At 37.8% G+C, this 20,659-nt stretch overlaps 3 protein-coding genes across 4 annotated transcripts; 1 reads left to right on the forward strand and 2 right to left on the reverse strand.

Annotated features, from left to right (window-relative positions):
• Positions 1–17: 17 nt before the first annotated feature.
• LOC108862749 (DNA polymerase epsilon catalytic subunit A) lies at positions 18–15,808 on the reverse strand. 2 transcript variants are annotated; one of them, XM_018636987.2, is made up of 49 exons: positions 15,467–15,806; positions 15,260–15,325; positions 15,082–15,141; positions 14,889–14,984; positions 14,338–14,498; positions 14,110–14,198; positions 13,817–14,034; positions 13,297–13,383; positions 13,079–13,213; positions 12,456–12,578; positions 12,262–12,345; positions 11,814–11,978; positions 11,548–11,724; positions 11,302–11,415; positions 10,789–10,893; positions 10,507–10,625; positions 10,284–10,428; positions 10,111–10,205; positions 9,847–9,952; positions 9,684–9,763; positions 9,406–9,582; positions 9,186–9,270; positions 8,961–9,041; positions 8,734–8,877; positions 8,063–8,158; positions 7,738–7,938; positions 7,504–7,567; positions 7,269–7,423; positions 6,801–7,201; positions 6,520–6,649; positions 6,242–6,439; positions 6,090–6,164; positions 5,192–5,382; positions 4,765–4,945; positions 4,612–4,676; positions 4,200–4,332; positions 3,974–4,075; positions 3,804–3,887; positions 3,533–3,607; positions 3,374–3,433; positions 3,035–3,297; positions 2,904–2,952; positions 2,474–2,634; positions 2,308–2,374; positions 1,801–1,905; positions 1,571–1,690; positions 1,305–1,493; positions 985–1,091; positions 18–557 (listed from the first exon to the last, which is right to left on the reverse strand). In XM_018636987.2, exons 1-49 carry the CDS (start codon positions 15,623–15,625, stop codon positions 158–160), a joined length of 6,543 nt encoding a protein of 2,180 aa, XP_018492489.2. In that variant the 5' UTR covers positions 15,626–15,806; the 3' UTR covers positions 18–157. The 2 variants fall into 2 exon arrangements, with proteins under 2 accessions (XP_018492489.2, XP_056861183.1); XM_057005203.1 differs by lacking the exons at positions 18–557; positions 985–1,091; positions 1,305–1,493; ... (1 more) ...; positions 1,801–1,905; positions 2,308–2,374 and having other exon boundaries at positions 2,628–2,762; positions 15,467–15,808.
• A 299-nt stretch (positions 15,809–16,107) lies between these two features.
• LOC108854798 (uncharacterized) lies at positions 16,108–16,804 on the reverse strand. The gene has a single exon (XM_018628466.2). It carries the CDS (start codon positions 16,713–16,715, stop codon positions 16,239–16,241), a length of 477 nt encoding a protein of 158 aa, XP_018483968.2. The 5' UTR covers positions 16,716–16,804; the 3' UTR covers positions 16,108–16,238.
• Positions 16,805–17,839: 1,035 nt separating this feature from the next.
• Positions 17,840–20,520, forward strand: LOC108856488 (UDP-D-apiose/UDP-D-xylose synthase 2). The gene is made up of 9 exons (XM_018630671.2): positions 17,840–18,276; positions 18,427–18,519; positions 18,610–18,717; positions 19,130–19,244; positions 19,338–19,471; positions 19,558–19,659; positions 19,757–19,849; positions 19,944–20,079; positions 20,167–20,520. The coding sequence occupies exons 1-9, from the start codon at positions 18,001–18,003 to the stop codon at positions 20,277–20,279; spliced, it is 1,170 nt and encodes a 389-aa protein (XP_018486173.2). The 5' UTR covers positions 17,840–18,000; the 3' UTR covers positions 20,280–20,520.
• Positions 20,521–20,659: the final 139 nt, after the last annotated feature.

Below are 20,659 nucleotides of genomic sequence, written 5' to 3' on the forward strand. Positions count from 1 at the left end.
ATTTTTAAGAAAAATAATGAGCCAAGCCAAGATCGCTAGTTACGTCTGTAATGAGTCTGTTGCTTGCTAACGAATGCAATTATAACAATACTTCTTGCCCACAACATCATTTTTGAGTCATATAGGGTGTTAATAAATCTATGCAAAAATCTATAACCTATGAATGATGTCTTCCGGTATTGGTTTGCCAGCTTCCGGTGGGATCTATAATCCAAGATGTGCATTCTTCCAACAGTTGAAACTTCTGGCGCTTTGCTATATCCAAGAAAATCTCCATCCTCTTGCGGAACTCAGACCCGCTCTCCTTGCATCTAAAGGATCCAGAACACTCACACTGCTCTGTCAAATGAGCCGCTTTCACCTGATTGCACCTCGTGCAAACTAGATCCTGCATGTGGTACATTCTTTCTCTCTGTCTCACCATCTGGAGAAGACTATTCTCCATCTGCTCTCTGTCATATATCTTCCCACATTGTGAATCTACGCAGCACCATTCTTTCTCTGTTAATAGAGCTGGGTCTCTGCCTATATCTAGGTCTCTGTAGGCGTCACAGTTGCTGCAACAAGAGAAAAAACAGTACAACAGAACTCAGTAATTACATATCCGCTTCTCTACTTCTTGCTTACTCTTGCAAGAAAGTCAAGTATATGAAACGCAATAGGTATGCCTTTGGAAGTAAGATAAAAGTACAACTAATCTTTTTTATAATGGGATTTGGGGAGTCTAAGGCAAGTTTCGTTTCTTTTAATGTGACTAAACGCATCCTGCGTGTTGCAAACAGACTACGTTTTTGCTATAATGACTCACAAGAGTGTGCCAGGAAAAGCAGCACGTTGTCAGGGATTTTTGGTTTTCTAATTAAACTAGTGGCCAGAAGAAAAGTCGATTTCGTAAGGCTATTTCTCTATTAACTAGATGTAGAAGGCACCACAATGCATATCTCAATCACGAAAACTGAGCATATCTGTTTAGTCAAGTAATACCTGCAAGCCACATTAGGCAAGATAAAGGAGGGCCCAGGGTCAAGAAATTCGGCTTCAGCCGCAAATTCTTTTACGTTAATGTACTTTAACAGATTCCTTTTCAGTACCTATAAAGAAAAAATTATGTCAGTAAAATTGTATGTCTACAGAACAAACATGGGAAGACAATAGTAAGCACGTATATGAAAAGATATTTAGTTTCACTGCAGAACATAGTTTCAAGAACAAGATTTCAAAAGGATAGGTGTGAATTACTCAATATGGTTATCCAGTAAAATCAGTATCAGGTAAAAAGAAAAAGGAATGAGTGGAGTATTTACCAGAACATCTTGCTCGACATTTTGGTCAAGAGCCATAACAGCACAGATAGTTTGTACGAACTCTAACGTGTAATCTCTTTTGGGAGCTTGACTAGAATCTCGAGATGTATCTGAAAAGTCTATCTCCTTCATGTGTGACGTGATATCATTGATTTTTGTAACAAGCATATCCATATAGCTCGATGGTATCTGCATTAAAGAACAAAAAATGAGCCAATCTTTTGAGTGGATGAACAATATATCAACCGAATTGGCTTTAAGACTACCTGTTTCTTTAGATATTCTACCATCTGTGCCTCTAAACTCTCTGAACTGCCTCTTTTTTTCTCTAAAGCGAATTTCCAGGGGTCAAATATAAACTTGGCAACAATTATGATGAAATCCCTCTGCCAAGACAGATGAAATGCATGAGTGTACAAGAAAAATGGTCCACACGCGGACACAAGAAGAATTGGCTAAATGACCATTGGTTTGAGTGAGGGATCTGTATGCAAACCTGAATATACTCAGGGAAAAGTCGAGCAACACTCCACTTTGGTTCAATAGTCACTTCGTCAGGTGAAATTTCATCGTCAGTAGCTCGGATACCAGCATAGTTATACTATAAAACGTAGAAGAAAAGATACATCTCGATGAGAGGAAAATTATTAAGAAAATATGAGATCAAGAACTGACGAAGGAGGTGTTGACAAAACCAAACATAAAGACAAGAACTAATGAAGGAGGATGGAATTTTCGTACTGCAGTTTTGATATAATTTCTCAACCATCCAAAAGAAAATATTTTTACTTATTAGTTTTAGTTCTTTGGCCCATTTTGTTTTTATACTGGAACCCTGCATGCATTGCAGGTTCCATGGTTTTTTAGTTTTTCATTTTCCTCTCTTTGAGGCTTGATTTTGTGTTCACGGCTTCACAATTTTACAGTTTAAAACAACTTTGCACTGTTTGGCAATCAGATATTGGAAATACAAAACCGAAGTATAAGACATAAGAGATCCAACCTGGTCCATGAAAAGTAATGAGTGCCAGTAGTGAACCGGTTCGAGCGAGATCCACTCAAAGATATCGCTGTCAGTGGCAAAGCATTTAGAAACAGTGACAGGAAATGAGTAGAGTCCACAAGATATTGAAATTATAGACGTATATATTAGGCAACGAAAAACCAACCTATTCCCCACAGCTGTGATTAAGCTGTCACAATAAGCATTAGCAGCAGATAGATCAAATTTCCCTGTGTCGATGACGATCTTTGAGAAGTCTGCAAATATTATTGTAGCACCTAATCTCCGCAAATCAGTCAAAAGCAGCGCAAACACCTTTTGCATGACCTACAATATTGATGAAAGCCACAAGATGTCAAATGGATTTAAAAGTTAATAAGCAAATAAAATGTGAGTGTAATAGGCATATCAAGATATTTAGGCTGCATTGGGAATTCCAGCCTATAACAAGCATACTGCAGAAACCAGAGATGCATAAAAAAAGAATCACACAGAGATGCAAGGAGAAATTAATATAGTTTGCTGCCATTTAATAGCACCCACTAATTTATATCTTATAAAAAGCACAAATCACTAAATGGCAGTCTGTCACTTACCTTGTGAAGCATGAGATGAAGAGCTGGATCATGAAGCTTCGAGCAAGGGCTACAATATGAAATCACTAATTAATTGGTATTTAACGAGTTGAGAATAAAGCGAATATGTACAGGATGTGACGTAATCATACCTGCAGAGCCACCAAGACAAACGTTGCAAAATGGAATCAGCATATATATTGCGTGATTTACACACATCAGTCAAGCAACTGTGAATCAACTGTTTCAGGACTCGAAATGCTGGAGCACATCCAGTGGTCTCATCAAAACTGGCGTTAACATTCGAACTACTTCCTCTGGAATTCCCATCCTGTTCAAATCCCAAAAAGTCACCTCCTTCCATCTCACTCACCAGGTTGCTTTTCAGAAGGGCATTAACAGCCAAGTGATGGATCTGCACGATGCATGTTAAATTAGAGAAAAAAAATCCAAATATAATAAAAAAAAGAATTAAGCAAAAAATTTATGACCTTTAATTCCACAGAAACTTTTCTATACGCTCCAGGATATACCAAACTTGTCTGTTGCACCTGTGACAAAAGAAGCATCCCAGTTAACAAGAGGTGGGCGAAGGTCATGACAAAGGCCACACAAACTAAAACGCAAAAAGGAAAAACTATTTGACATACCTCATCAGCAAAGAATGTCTCTTCATTGCTTAGACCACCAAGGTCTGGAACACCATTATCTGACACCCAAAGAACCTATTATACAAATAAAAATCAAATGATATGGAAAAGCTGCTTCTCTCTTGAGTACAGATCGACATTTCATAGTCATAATCAGTTAACTGGACGCACAGAGCAAGAGCAAAAAGGCAAAGAAAAAGAAGGGAGACAAATAGTGCAGTAGTTGAACTATTATAACACTTGCAAGCTAGACGGAGAGTCAAGATAGAACCTGCTGTTGGTCACGGAGTGCCCTGGACAGGAAAATGTCTATTGTGAATGTTAACCAATCTAGTCCAAAATTCCCCAAAGGCACCTAATCAGTTGCATAGGAAATGTCAATAGCTGCAATAAAGCAAACATTATGAAGAGAAACAGTTCCACTTTACAAGCATAACCTACATGGGCATATCTTGACTGAGAAATCCTCCGATCCAACCACTGAAATGCTGCCGCACAACGAAACACTGCTAATTTTGCTGCCGGACGTTGCCAGGAGACAGGCTATGCATCACAACCACATCCACACAAACATATTTATCATTAGTTGATCCAATGAACGTCTATCGTGACAGAAGAACTAAAAAAAAAAAAGAAAAATAGCCAACTGGTGGATCATTCAAGGAACCTGATAACTATTGTCATCGCCGTTGAAGGGAATCCTCACACATGGGAAATCATCCAGGGCTTTTATACTCTCCTTGATGGAATTAAAGTCAGGGCATTCAATGACTGCAACAGTTGGTCCAGAATTTTCTTCTCTGCAAGAAAAGGAAAAAAAATGGGATAAGTCAAACCAGAGTGGGATGACCTGATATTGCCTTGCAAGAGATTTACACACCATACAATCAAAAAAAATTGTACTCAGCAGTTAACTAATACAGTTTATCAGATAAGACGTAAGCGAAAGAACTAATTCACGCGGGAACAAATTAATTAGGAAAAGCATGGCCAGCTGATCAGTATTAGAAAAACTATGGGTTCGCCAGGCCACAGAAACATAAACAGGTTGCACAGTTGTAATCAGGAATATGAGTTACCTGTATTCACTTATCGCTTTTTGTATAATCTTTTCGGCAGCTTCGGCATGGTCAACATAGTCTACCTGATAACATGATAATAAGCATTCAGAATAGCTTAGAAAGTGTAGGATTGTTATTGAAGGGGTTGTACGTAACGGTTTTAGAGCTAACCTGGAAAACGATACCATCCCAAGACAACGACTCGAGTGACAATTCTTGGCAACCATCTCTAAACTGTCTCTCTAGGGCGGATGGTAATAACTCCTTGTCGCCATAAGGATTAACTACCACGGCAGACATAAGCTTCGATGCATGACAATATAAAACATATATAGCACGTAGTGTTGAGGTGCTGCAAACAAGCAAAGCATGGATCCGTGAAACAATCAGTATGTAAAAAGGAACCTGTTTGTGAAGCAACAGAATTAAACAAATGATCGAATAATATGACTTGAAACGTAGACAAGTAAACAGTATATGATTGTGACTAAGAAATGCACTGAACAAAAATTAAGATCAAAGCCTTCCTTCAACTCAAATTGAATGTAGTAGAAACCGGCTTCCATAAAAAAAGGCACCATGTTACTTAGATTTCTACCTGTTATACAAGTAAAGAAGTGGAATTGATCGCTCCAAGTAGCGGCATTCCGTTGTAGTTTTCATATGAAGTTCACCAACTTTCCATCCATCTTGCGTGTTACGGTGCTTGGCTGTGTTATCAATTTTGCATACACATCCAATCTGACATATAGCACTAAACTCCAGCGGCACCTTTGTTTCATATATGCCCTGCCAAAGTCAAATGAGGTAAGCAAACACAAACATGGTATTCTCCTTGTGCAAAATAGGTTCTAAAAATCGGTATAGGCAGCACCTTGGCCACGCCCAGGCGGTAATAATTGGTATTACCCGAAACTATTTTTATAAAATCCTATTTCTATGTATCATATCGGTTTAAACCATTCTAAATCGGTAAATCTAATAAATTAAGCAATAATGTTAATACAAATCCATAAATTTGTCTAATTAATCTAAAAATTAAAATGTCTTTTATTTATATAAGATAAATCAATAATTTTCTAACGCCTGAATAATCTTCCTAGTTGCTAGTTCTTTACAAAAGGCCTAGTTACAGCCTAGCGACAAGTCATTAAGCACCAGAACAAAAGTTCAATTCCCACCGTGCTGACAAGTCACCGAGCCCATTCACAGTTCATTCAAATAAGAAATTAAAAAGCATGGCCACCACACAAGTACACATAACTGAGATAAAATAGCTACCATCGCTAGTGAACTCTATCTCCAGAATTTTCCTTACACAAGATACTTTATGCAGCCAAATTTTACAGTACAAAAAATTCAGATTCCCAGACAGCATGTACAAGTTCTCTATTCACCAGAAATAAAAAGATTCCTAACATTTAAGCCATGTAGATGGGTATTTCATAAAAGGTTGGGCTACTAATATCTATATATTACTTTATTAGATATCTCACCTCAATTTCAGGGTCTGCAAGAAGAGCTGCAAGCTTCTTGCTTTCTTTTCTAAATTGTTCTTCCTGAATTTCAACCTGTAAAGAAATAAACAAAATTATAACCAACTAGAAGGAACTCAAGGAGAAAGATGCACAGGGGTTAAAAGACATGCCTCAATCATATTATAACAAGGCCTTCCATGAGGAAGAATCTTGTTGACACACTTTCCCGGGAATTTTCCATCTATAGGAGCTTTGGAATTAATGTAAAACACTCTTGGGATCGTCAATGGTATTTTAAGCATCAATCCTTCCACAACCACCCAAGCGAAAAATTGTCCACTCTGTGGACTTGGGACCAGCTGTATTATCTGAAAAGTCGGAAAAAGAGCGTTGAGTAGCAGCAAATGATTAGCAAATATATAAAATACATTGAGATCGACATGCGTACCTGCCAATGTGAGCTAGTCAAAGCTTCTTCAGGCCTCCTAAAGAATGAACCTACACCTCTTCTAACCTGTGAGACTTTTTTCTTTATCTCATGAGCATCAATCTGCTTTAAAGATCGTTGATCACCCAACCTACAAAAAGAAGGGTCACCGTCAACGAGTTAATCCACGCTCCTTGTTGTAAGAGCAGTGGATGCTCTATCGAACTACATTTTGATCCAAATCAGAACCTGCTAGTTGTAAGATGAACTCCAGGAGAATATATACAATCATGAGAACTAACCTTCGTTTCTTCTTCTTCTCCATAATTCCTTTCCATTTTCTTTTTCTCACTTCAAGCCAACCTTGGTAATCCACGTTCTTGTCAATGTTCTCAAATGAAATATCGTCATCGCACTTTGGATCCTTGCTCTCTTGCTGCTCACGTCCAACCTGTTCTTTATTAACTTCATAAGAACGTGCAATTGGCTTTGGCTCCTTTACGCCAGGCTTGTTTTCTTTGCAAAAATCCTCAATATCGTTCACATCATCTTGAGCCACCGAATGATTTTTGTCAAACACGCCATCTATGTTTGCTGAGCTGAACATATCAGCTAGTTTTCTCTGGCGAAATTTATCATCTTTCTCACGGACTTTTTTATGAAGCCAATCAGGATGAAGCACCCTAGGCACGGGATTTGCCACCTGTAAAAATCATAATCCGTTAGATATATAGCGAAAGAACACCATAAAAAAAGTAAGAATAATGAACCTTCTGCATTGCAGCGGGAATGGTGATAACTTTTTGGATAGCTGAATTAAGACGCTGCTTGTAATACGACCAGTCAATAATTAAACGAATATCAACTTTATGGTCTGAACTAAGGCGCTGCTTGCACCATTTTCCCAGATAAAATTTCATTCTTTCTGTAAAGTTTGAAGATTTACATCACATTTGGAGTCAAGACACAACAATACATAATCTCACTAAATAACAGAATATTTACCAGGTTCCGTCTTAGATAAGGTAAATATGGCAACAGGGACAGCACGTTCACTTACAGGTGAACCCTGATCATCAAAAGATGTTAAGTTATAAGGGTTTAAAATACTATGAACAGTATGGATGAAGCGCTATGCTCAATGAATAATGATCATTTAAATATTTTTTGAGATGTAAGTAACATTCCTAATATAGAGACTTTGCATTTGAAAACATTCCAAGTTTGACAGAAATGTACCTTTGGTTCACAAGCAACAATGTATTGGCAACGCAGTCCTTTATCTTTGACCATTGTATCACCAAGAAAATCAGCCAGGCGTTTTGCTGTGGTCACTGCACATGACTTTTGCTCACCATAATCTGCTAAGGATTTGCTCATGGTGCTTGATTCTGATATATAATCTAGTAGTTCACTGTCGGCAATATCTTTTCCTTGATTCTGAAGAAAATATGTAGGGATATCTATGAGCAAAAAATGACCCAGTAGCAAATAAGAGAATTTAACAGCACCTGTATGAAATTCTTCCTGCTCAGTCAAGAGATAATCGAGATATATGACTTACATCGAGCAGGTCAAGCCACCGATTTGCAACGGCTGCAACAGCAGAATAACACTCTTCAAGAGTTGACCCATGGAGAAATTTGTCAAAAAGTTCGGCCTGTAGATAAATAAAAGAAAAGAAAATAATATTCACTTCAGTGTCTGACAGCTCCATGAAGTGTAAATTTTTTTAAAAGTTCAAGAACTATGCTGAGCTAAATTTTCGAGACAACTACACATACACACTATTCAAGTAAAAGACCTGTTTTTTATTGAGATACTTTGTCTACCAAATAATAAACGTCTTACTACATTAGGCAATATATGTATGTAACAAGCTCAAGAAAAAATAAGAATCCAATAAATAGGATGGCAATTTTCAAACAAAATATACGGAACAAAAATTTATAAAAAGCAGAAATTTTACTAATCACTCCTTTCTTTTATGAAAAAAAAAGAAGGAAGAAAATGAACTCTCGCATAATTACTAAATGTTCACCTGGACAAGCAATTTAGAACCATTAGAATTTTCCCAAACAGAGAATTACTTAACCACAGATATCAGTATTACACCTTCAAACTGCTGTTAGAATACTAGTGGATCAGGCGAAATACACTAAAGCGCATTGAGCCTAAATATAGATAAAGCAACAATTTGATGAATCATTACAGCACAAGAAAGTGAAATGATACCTGGAAAACTTTAATGAGCTTCAGCTCCCCTCGACGCTTGATCTCAAATCCCTTGAGTTCTGCTAAGGTTCCGTCATGATTGAAAACAGCATACCGCTTCTTAAGTAAGATTCCTTCTTCTTTCGATGCCGGAATTATCATTGCCTGAATCGAGAGAATCACAATTACTTGTTTGAGAAGAAATCAAATAGCAAAACTCGACTAAAAGTCATAACGTGTACGCATACCTTGTACGGTCCATCCACTTCGAATTCAATGGAGCATTCACTATGCGACTCATACGTCTTGCGTACAGGATCTACAAGAGTCTGTTTCCAACCAAAAACAAAAGGAAAAATAGAAACTGAACACAAGGCAAAATGCTTTCAGAACCAAAAAGGGTTTGTTATTTCATCTACTTAATTAAGTCTGAAAACAAAAGCTGCTTTAGAGAAAGGGCAGCTCAGGTATACCTGATATTGATCATTTGTATTATTTTTAGCCACGTCAACATTAAGCATTACACACGGATAAGAGATCGTTAATTTCTTCATGTCTCTGCAGTAAACAAAAATCACTGATATATATATAGATAAAAACAAAAACTCTTTCGAATATCGTAAACCACCAAAATACTGCTATAGAGTAAAAAAAATAGAACAAGTTACTGATATGGAGATTGCAAAATCTTACATTGTCTTAAAAGTAAAGTTCTCAGGAAAAGATCCAGGAAGACAACACCATATACCATCTGTATCCAGCTCAAGTGGTCTCCCAATACGCTCAATAAGCAAACGGGCATTCTGGATGATTTTGGCTCCAGTATAGGTAACTACACCAGCCATTTCCATAGAGTACCATCTTGCACCCCTGGAATTGGTTTCAAGTAGAGATTTGGGTCAACAAAAATAGAACAGACAATAAGGGTATAGCCAAAGTGCAGGCTCTTTGCAAGAGATCAGAGAACTCACTTTCGCATGACATATCCATAGAAGGAATTAAGAATACACTTATGAGCTAGCTGCAAGGAATCGTAAACCACTACCATGTCCTGTCGCAAAATTTAAAAGCCAATAACCATCCAAAGGAAGTTCCGGAGATGATATATATGATCAATTATGCAAGATAATATACCTGTGCTTCCTGGATCTTGATTGAATTGCCACTTGCCTTGGCCTCTGACAACTTTCCCTTCCAGACCTTGTTAAGTGTTTTGTATTCATATCTCCTATCTCGAAAGCTTTAATTACGTACAAACACCATAAACAAAAAGCAAAACAAGGATAAGTATTTAGGACTTGGCAGAATTTACATCAAAAAGATTGCTGCTCAAAAAGACAAGCTAGTCCTAACATAGTTTCAATCAAGAACAGGATTGGGAAAACAAAAGTCATGCACCTTCGAACAGTGTCTACATAAAACGGGTTTTCTCTCATGCATATCCCAGCCTCACGAACTTCAGTGATTGGCTTGTCAAGTACTCGTCGATATGCCTATCATAACACAAAACGGCTTGCCTTTATATAATGACATTGTGGAGGGAATATTATCAGGAGAAGGAGATAGAATACCTTTTGACAATATTTTTTCAGTCTTTCTTTTAGTTTAGATTGTTGTTCCACCTTTGGTAGATCAAGGAATGATTTTGAAGACTGAATATTTGCACCAGCATCAACAAATTCGGACTCAATCTGCTTCTTCAAATGGTAATAATCACTGTCAAGCCATTCGTAAAAAAGTTGAGAATTTAAGACTAGACCTACATATTTAAAAAGAATGATATATAAGTTGAACCTTTTCTTTGCCATGAATGTCACCCCACGCCAAACCCATTCAAGTTTTCGAAGACACGTTTTTCCCGGGCGGTTGAAATCACATGCGGTGCAAATTTCATTCGTAACTATTGATGGTGGCTGGCAATGAAGAGGAAAATTTCACTTAGCATAATATTCCCACGGGATTCATAATCTTGACAGTGGCGGTTGTGTTGATTTGGTAGATATTAATTTACAATTGCATGTTACATCATAAAATCAAGAAATCAGTTAGAAACATGCAAAAGGTTATTTGATGTACCTGAAGCCTATTTGTTAAGATGATATTTGGATACATCGCTGCAACATCAAGGTGATAAATAAGAGGTCCCTCTTCACGTATAGGGCAATCTCGTAACTTCTCCAGCTGCAGGGCAATAAAACGGCCAAATCATAACAGAACTAAGAGGACATCCAAAATCAGGTAGTACAGGGAAATAATGTATAAAACTATCAGGTTTTTATGTCATGCTTTCCAAAACCCACGCACGTATGTGTGTAGTTGGTGACAACTACTGTAAATGGAGGGTATTTGATGGACTATCTCCTCAGGTTAACTGTGTTCTTTCCGGAAGAACTATTGGGGTTACTTTACACGAGAGAAGGATCGTCGATATGAGCTTAGCATGTATGAGAATGCAAAGGAAAACTCTTCCAGAATGAAATGTGTATGCAGCGTCAGCCATTCAAAGAGACAAGAGAAAACACACGCTGACAAGAAACAAGGGAATAGGCGTCAAATCACTATCTATAATTCAGACGAGGAATCCATTACCTTTTCCTTGATTTTTTCCTTCACTTCATCATAGTTGGAAACGGAATCCATTCTCATTTTCCCTTCTACAGTGATAGCATACTCCAGATCCCGGTCAAGGTTATCGATCAGTTGCTGGCAATTAAATGGTCCAATATCAGATAGGTGCATAAAATAAGTGACATTTGAATAGAACCATATCAGAAGAAGTAATGTTCAGAAAAAACAAGAAAAATCATATTGAGTAAAGTAAAGCAGATTACTAGCCTGGTATGCTGATGTGTCTAGCTTAAAACTGGTTGGAATGTCAGAACGGAAAACACCACTTTCGAGGCACTCTACATGGCCCCCAATATATGTCTCACTTTCAAGAAGGTGACTTTGGTAGAACTTCTCAGGGTCAGCTTGGTTTTTATTGGGACATACAACATTTGCCTTATACGCCTGTACAAAGAATGGAAGACGTCCAATTAATAGAATTGTCATACATCAAAGATTGCTAAAGACCTTGTAGTAAATGGAAGTCACGTCACCTCGACCATCAGAAGCATTTCACAAAGGGTTCCACTTCCTTTACGTAAGACCTCATCAGGGACCATTGGAATGATAGTTGCGAGAGAGAAAATGAACGGATGAACATATGTCATGTATAGGTAATAAGTTGCAACAGCATCAGAGACCGAATAGGAGGCCATTGTCTGCAACGTGGAACAGAAAAAAAAGATATAAGCACCCAATTCCACGCAATCACTGTATTAACTAAAAAATCCACAGTTGCTGGACGTTATCAGTCACAACATACATGTTCGCTCCTAAATTTTGCGTAATGATAAGAGATGGTGTTTAACTGGAGCAGGAGAACATTTCTTCAGCCCTTAGAGACTAATTACTAGATTAAAGATCGTCATACTCTACCCCATTCCAAAGCAATCAAACTACTACTCCAGTTCTTAAGAACCCTGATTAATTTATCAGCAGTACCTGTGGTTTTTCCATGGCAAACTGAACCATGTCTTCTGGGTTCACTTCCAGTGGATCATACCCCAGTTTAGCCTTTGTAACAGCCTGGCATTTAATTAAGAGACGAGCATTACTCAAAACATAATATGTATTCCTCTAAAAGCGAAATATAAGAAAAGGATAAACAATTGCGAAGAGAAAGAAGTCAAATGAACCTTCAGACCATGGCTTCCCTGAGGAAGATAGCTATCTCGTTTCACCCAAGCAAAACAATCTAAATGGCAAACGAATTTAGCTCGACATTCACCTTGATTCTGATCACAACGGAATCCCAACTCCTGCAACCATGGGGAAAGAAAACAAAATATACCAGTCAATTGTGGAATCATACTTGAGATCACATTATGCTCTAAAGTTAAGAATAAGATAGGAACTAAATAGTAAGATGCAGAGGATTAAAAGAAAGAAACAAGAGTGATGCATGTTTTGAAATAGAATTGAGAACAGAACCAAGGTTCAGGATGAGTGGCACCTGCCAACTCTCAGAAGACTTCAGTGTTTAAACGCAAAAACATGTCACTCAAGATGAATATTATATTTCACGGAAGATGACAAACACTTTGTAGAAAATAGGAATGCAGGCGAGGATGTAGGAAGATCTTAAGCAGTGATACTGTTCTATCATTAAGTAAAAAAACACTCGCAAGGGCACAATAGCTTGTCAGCAAAACTTAACAAACTTTTTCAAACAGGATTTCTAAGTATATCATATAATTCCTTTAAGTCACGCAGACATAAAATTTTAACAATACCACAGTGAAGGAAACCTGTTGCTTACCTCATTCATTTTGATCTCATGATGGGCTGCTCTCCGTTCTATAAATGGCCAGTCGAAAAAGTCGCCGTTATATGTAACATAAATACCGGGTTTAACCTCTTGCATATGGGAAAACCATTTTCGAAGGAGTTCAACCTACAATACAAAACCAAGAAAGAAGCTTGATTCTAAGTACATCAATGTTTCTGATATAATACTCAAATCCAGACCTAAATTACCTCGTTGCTAACGTTAGTGACTTTGAAATATCCTTCAAACTCTGGTTTGGGTGTATACTCCAGATCTTCTATGTCTTCGCCAACACACTGGTTTAAAATGAAAAATACAACGTGTGTAACCAAACAAGATTGAAGTAGTCCAAATATTTATAGGAAAACCAGAGTTGACAATGACATGCAATGAAATTTTTATAACGAATCAGAAATCATGTTTTAAAAACATACAGAAAAAGGCTACAGTTATCCACAAACAATCTTTATGCCACATCATACAAAACCAATCAGGATAAGCAGTATAAGTTTATATGGATCATTTATGATATCCCCAGGATTGAGTTAATCTTTAAAGAAACACTGCATTAATGAGCTTTTCCTCTACTGGTTGCTTGACATAATCAAAAAGATGATAAAGCAGGGCTATGATCTCTTTTAATGATTTGGAGATCATGGTCATACATCATGTATGATATTATCATCTATTAAATCATATTCAGTACAGAAAAATGTACATGGCATTTACCTCTCTGTTAACAATTAGAAAACCTTGCCCATCGACCATGTAAGATATCATCATAATTTGATCATATTCAGCATCCGGAAACTTCAACTCAAGCTTTGTTGTCTCTATATCGAATGCACAAACACGGACTTCTGCGCGCTGGAGAATATCTGTCCTCTTCTCTAGTGTGACATCAGTGCTGGAAATACTGACATTGTACCATTGCCCACTCCGCACATCTAGACACCAAGAAAACGTCATGTTTTGACAATCTTTAGGACTAACCGAAATTTAATTTTGACTAAATGTGTTACCTTTATCAACTGCAAATCGAACATGATAAGGAACATCGTACTCGCGGAGGTCCACTAAAGAGTCTAAGCAATCTTGAAGACGTTGTTCTCTGCATTCCAAGAATAAAAAGAAAAGTTACCACCGGTATCTAAAGCTTGAGAATAACTAAGAAACAAGAGAGATCAAGAGGAACAATTTGAAACATCGGAAACGTAGGCAGTTTAAACAACAACGATACACCGTCTTACCGTTTTCCAGCCAAAATGGATTCGTATGCTTCAAGTGCGTCAAATTTTGCCTGGTTTCGTTCGACAACATGCGATAGATCCCTCTTGACTTCCATTAATTGTTGCACAGTATCAAATGATACTTTTAGGTATTTCTTTCGCAGGCCAGATAGATGATTTTTCTGCTCATGAGCATAAGAAAAAATAAACACGAATTGGTAGGTCAAAACAAATGTTAAAAAGACACACTAAGCGGAAGGAAGACTATAAAAGTCATGAAAACCTTCGTATCTTGCATACTATTGCAACTGAACATTAAACATTTAAGAAAACTAACATCAGCAGTTGCAGCCCACGTTACATACTCGCAAACACCTAGAGATTTTTGAATACAAATGCAGGATCACGTTTAAACTTATTACGATACTTACTCAGTGTTCAAGTTACAAGAAGAGGATAAAAACTAAAGATTGCAGTAGCTTTTGTTCAAATATGCGTCCTCTAAAGAGCAATACGAATCATTAGGTAGACTAACTAAATCACATTAACAAGTAAGGATTTTACGGACTTACAAGATCAAGATCCTCTTTTTCAACAATCTCAATATCAGCAACTTGTCTTTCATATCGGCGTCTTAAGTAGGCTTCAACTTCCAATTCCATTTTATCCTGCAATTGGCAATGCAGCTTTATTGACATCCAGAACAAAACTACGTGACTGTTACAGAGAGCATTCAGAAGAAGCACAAAAGAGAAATCAACATACTTTCGTCGCTGCATAGAAGTAAGGGCGGAACTTGTATTTTGTCTTGAAATAAAACCCGTCCTGGTAAAAAAACAAATCCTCACAACTTAGTCAAAATTCAGAAGAAGAAAATGCGACAAAAGAAGATTAATCAACTTATATGAAGCTTATAGAGTAATGACTAAACAACAGCTCTCACCTGAGTAACGAAGTAAAGGTCCACACAGCTATAAGTTTTCCCAGTATCAGGATCTTCCCAAGATGACTGTAAAACGTAGTATCACAACCAATCAGTGAATCTAGTACTAATAAGATCAAACCACATACTTTGTCTTAAGAACCGAGTTCGAAACCTAAGCTCGATACCCAAATTGAGTTCATAAGAGAGTGTGCGATGGAGACTTACTGATGCGAATGTGAGTAGCCACCCGAGGCGCGTTTCACCTTCGGAGAAAAGCCCAAATCCGAGTTTAGATTCGAGTTCATCTTCCGCCGTTTTTACGACCTTCTGCGTGTTCGATCTCCGCGAGTCCTTTCGATCCCATCTTCGATTATCTCCGCTCATTTGTTTGCCTGAGGAGCGGCGATTAGTAAATCACGAGACACAGAGACTCCTGATTTGGAGCTTTCTTCCCACTGGAGAAGCTTCGAAGGCGATCTCGTTCTGAGAAAAAAAAATTAGGGTTTGCAAAAAAGGTTTCGCCGGTGGAGCTTCCTGGATGCAGGAAAGAGAGTGGGACACTACAGAGAGAGAAAAGATTTTATCATTTTCCCGCGCTTTCGATTTTACTTTTGCCCTCGGTTTTGGGATCTAATGGGCCGATGTAGAAGCCCATCTAAGCAACTTTTCAGATCTGCTCCAACATCTGCCACCAACCCCCATTAAATAGTAACTCAAATTATATGTTCAAACCAGATCTCGGTTTACTCCTGGTTTGGTTTGGTTTTCTCGGTTTTCTCAGTTTTCTTAAAAAGAATCTCCAGAGACCGACTCATTCACATCAAATTTAAAATCTGGATATTTATGTGAATAAAACTTTATTCAAATCTTTTTAAACCAAGTTTTTTTATTTCTACAAAAGCGATTACAGCAACAGCAAATGACCAGTCACAAATTGAAATAAAATATGTTCGGTATTATACGACATTGCACTTGGAGAAGGAGCGAAACTGATTGGTTAACCAAAACACTGGTCACTTGGAAGTGGACCAGGAACCGACCCGTTACCCAAGAACTGTAAACCGAACACAACAAGAATGGCTAGAAGCGACAGGTAAGACAAGCCTTCGACCGCACCCAGCAAACCAAACGGCCCGTTTGGCAGACCCGAGCCAGTTTTGGTCTTGGTGTACAGTGACCAGCCCACGATTCCCAACACCACCAAGTAGCTCACACCTTCCAACGCGCCGATTGAACCGGCCGGGCCTGGAGGTAAACCACAACCAGTGGTCTTCAGAGTGTAGAGTGACCATCCAATCACCGGCGTCGATACTAAACCACCGGCTATAGTCGCATTCTCGAGAACCACGCCAGACTCGGTGTTGTCCTTGGCCTTTGCTATGATCCTACATGACGTCTTAGTTGGTTGCCGGATCAGTGTTGCCCGGTGAAACGACGGTGATAAAGAGGCGTTGATCGGAGATAGCACCAGCATTTTAAGGGAGAGGGGAGTTAGAGAAAGACTGGCACTCGTTACCACAAATTTTCGGTATGGTGTGTGGAAGTAACAAAACTTCTGGATGAGCTTTTTAACAAGCTTTGACGACCGTTTGATCCAAATACATCATCACACGTTACACAATCTAAGCAACCACTAACCAACTATGATATGACATGTGTAAGTGTATTGGATGTGAAACAAAGGACGAGATATATAAACTCAAAAGATTATTCCACATAAGCATCTTACAAATTGAAGTAACAAAATTTATTTGTGTATACACTAAGCTTCAAGCAGATGAATACAAAAGTTTCCACCGTCACTGCTTATCCAACGAAGAAGGTCCAGTTACAAGAGTCTTGAATAAAATATTGCTTACTATAGCTTAGTATACACGAGAACAAACAAACAACTCTGGATTCAAACATGATGTCACGTGAACAATCCATCATCGAGTGTTATAAATAGAGCCGGACCATTTTATCTGTTAAATTTGGTTTCGTTATTTCGAAATAAACTAGTTATTAAAAATTAATATCCGTGAAAAGTAAAACAAATCACAAATATTAAAAAAAAACTTTAAAGTTGGATATTCCATCCGTTTCGGCTTATATACAAATAGGTATATATCTATAACTAATTATAGAGTTTTAAATTTATAATCTTATACAACTATTATTGAACATAAATTTTATTTATAAATCTACTTATAAAATATAAAATCTTTAATGAAAACTATAATTTAAAAAAAAAATTGTTTTATAAAAAATATTAGTTTTAAAACTTTATATAACACATAGTTTCATTAAATATTGGTTTATCTTTTATATTATGTAAAGTTTATTTTAAGAAAAAACAAATTTGTATAATGTTTTGTAAATTTATATATAATATATAAATTTGATAATAATTTGTAAATATTCATTAATATTCGCAAATATCTATAAAAAATTCGGATGTACGATAAATCGAAAAATCAAATATCATTAACGAATCATAAATGCTGGAAAATGTGGTACTATCTGTTCACAATAATAATTGAGTTAAGAACCTTCATCCTGTAACATTATTTCCACGTGGGAGTGTGACTAACAGTCGCTGAGACTGGTAGTTTTTTTTTTTGCCATACCGACGAACCCAAAAGTATCCCATCAATCCACATGTCTTTTAAATATCTCTCTCTTCCACACCCATTTTGATTCCATTGCTATCTTCGTAGCGTGAGAGATATCATCACGCGGCTTCTCTCTCTCTCTCTCCCCCCACCGACAAAAATACAATGGCGAACGCGGCCGTTAGATTGGATCTGGACGGAAAGCCGATCAAGCCGATCACGATCTGCATGATCGGCGCCGGAGGTTTCATCGGCTCTCACCTCTGCGAGAAGCTCCTGAACGAGACTCCACACAAGGTCCTCGCGCTCGACGTCTACAACGACAAGATCAAGCACTTGCTCGAGCCTGACACTTCCGAGTGGGCGGAGAGGATCCAGTTCCATCGCATCAACATCAAGCATGATTCTAGACTCGAGGGACTCGTCAAAATGGCAGATCTGGTAAATCTTCTTCTCCGTAATGCTGATTGTGTGTGAAGCTGATTCATAGTGATAGTTACTGCGTTTGATGATTACACGCTCAGATCTGATCCGTGATCGGATAATTTGGATTTCAAATTTTGATCTGTTGTTTTTTTTGTTGCGTTGCAGACGATCAATCTCGCAGCGATCTGTACACCGGCTGATTACAATACGCGTCCTCTTGACACTATCTACAGCAACTTCATCGATGCTCTCCCTGTGGTAATGCTTAGGATATGTTTACTTTTGTGAAATTGTGATGCCGATGCTTAAGATTTAGTTGTGTGACGTTTGAGTGGTCAATGTATGTAGGTTAAGTACTGCTCAGAGAACAACAAGCGTCTTATTCACTTTTCCACCTGTGAAGTGTATGGGAAAACTATTGGAAGCTTTCTTCCTAAGGATCATCCTCTGCGTCAGGTCTGCCTTTTTTCTCCTCTTCACTCTGATTATGTCATTTTATTCCTCTGCTGAAACTCGCTGTGAAGTGGATCAAGGAACTATGTTTTTTTTTTGGTACTGGCAGACTCTCTAAAGATGGATTCATAAACTTTATATTATATGGTCGTTGTTGTTGGTTAAGACTTTTTATTCCGATTCATTTGAGTAAATTTAATAGTACTAAGCCTAACATCGAGAAAATGTAGTTTTCCCCTTGCAATTATCTGAGTATGGCTTTGAGTCCCAACAACTACATGAAAATTGGTGTTTTTTTCTTAGTTTTCTTATGCCAAGTTACAGTTTGTTTATGTCACGTGGTTCTTATAACTACTTTACTCGGTATTTGTTGTTCTTCACTGCTCACGAATGATGACTGTCTTGTTTTATACAGGATCCTGAATTTTACGTACTCAAAGAAGATGCATCCCCTTGCATTTTTGGCTCTATTGAGAAGCAGAGGTGGTCATATGCTTGTGCGAAGCAACTGATTGAGAGACTTGTCTACGGTATTGCAGTTTTTCTCTTACATGATAAGAAAATTCAATGTACACCTAGAGCAGAGGCAAAGAAGTTATCATTTATTTTGTTTGTGTTTGCAGCTGAGGGTGCTGAGAACGGACTTGAGTTCACCATTGTAAGACCGTTTAACTGGATTGGACCTAGGATGGATTTCATCCCTGGCATTGATGGTCCTAGCGAGGGTGTCCCTCGTGTCCTAGCCTGCTTTAGCAACGTAAGTATACAGTCTCAGTCCAATAACCCGGCTTCTTCTCGTCGCTGCCGCTTAATTGCTTTTTACATTTTTGATATACTTTTCAGAACCTTCTGCGGCGTGAACCTCTCAAGCTTGTGGACGGTGGAGAATCGCAGAGAACCTTCATCTACATCAAGGATGCAATTGAAGCTGTCCTCCTGATGATTGTGAGTTTCATTCATTACTTATCCCTGTTAATATTTCGTTTTTGTTACACTATTACCAAAGAAGTTGCATCTGAATTCTTTATGGTATCTTTGACAGGAAAACCCAGAGAGAGCCAATGGGCATATCTTCAACGTAGGTAACCCGAACAATGAAGTGACAGTAAGACAACTTGCTGAAATGATGACTAAGGTGAGAACACTTGTTCACAAATAAGACTTGATTGATTTTGGTTATACTTATGGCACGCTGAACTGCTACTAAATAAAAACAAAATTTTGGACAGGTTTACTCAAAAGTGAGTGGAGAGACAGCAATTGAGAGTCCAACGATAGACGTGAGCTCCAAAGAATTTTATGGAGAGGGTTACGATGATAGTGACAAGAGAATCCCAGACATGACCATCATCAACCGTCAACTTGGTAATCTCTTTGTTTTAGCTGCTTTGCCTCTTCAAATTTAACCAAACCAATTGTTTATCTGATATTTTTGGCGTGGACAATGATTAGGATGGAACCCGAAGACTTCTCTTTGGGACTTGCTCGAGTCGACCTTAACTTACCAGCACAGGACCTATGCGGAAGCCGTTAAGAAGGCCACCTCAAAACCTGTCGCTTCTTAGAGGTCCATCATCACTTCGAATCATTTGGTGGCTACTATTCCATTCTTTTTTTGTTTTTTTTTTTAATTCACCCATATCACTAAAAACAGGCCAGTTCATGCGAGTGATAACATCATGGTCGTTGGTTCTAGTTTACGCGTTATTGCTATATAGTATATGTTAATGTCTTTAAATTCGTTGTTGACGCTTTTATACTTTGTACTTTGGCCGAAACTAAAAAAAGGAATTGTTTTTTTCAAAACTATAATGTTCATATGTTACATCTCTCTGGTGGATTCCACACTTTTATTGCAAGGTTGGTGAATATATATGATCTTATTTGGAAACACAATAGGGTCTAACCAAGATTTTAGTAACATGGTTTCCCAATAGTTTGCATG

This window comes from Raphanus sativus, chromosome 1 (genome assembly GCF_000801105.2).
Source record: "Raphanus sativus cultivar WK10039 chromosome 1, ASM80110v3, whole genome shotgun sequence".
In the NCBI taxonomy this organism is placed as follows: domain Eukaryota; kingdom Viridiplantae; phylum Streptophyta; class Magnoliopsida; order Brassicales; family Brassicaceae; genus Raphanus; species Raphanus sativus.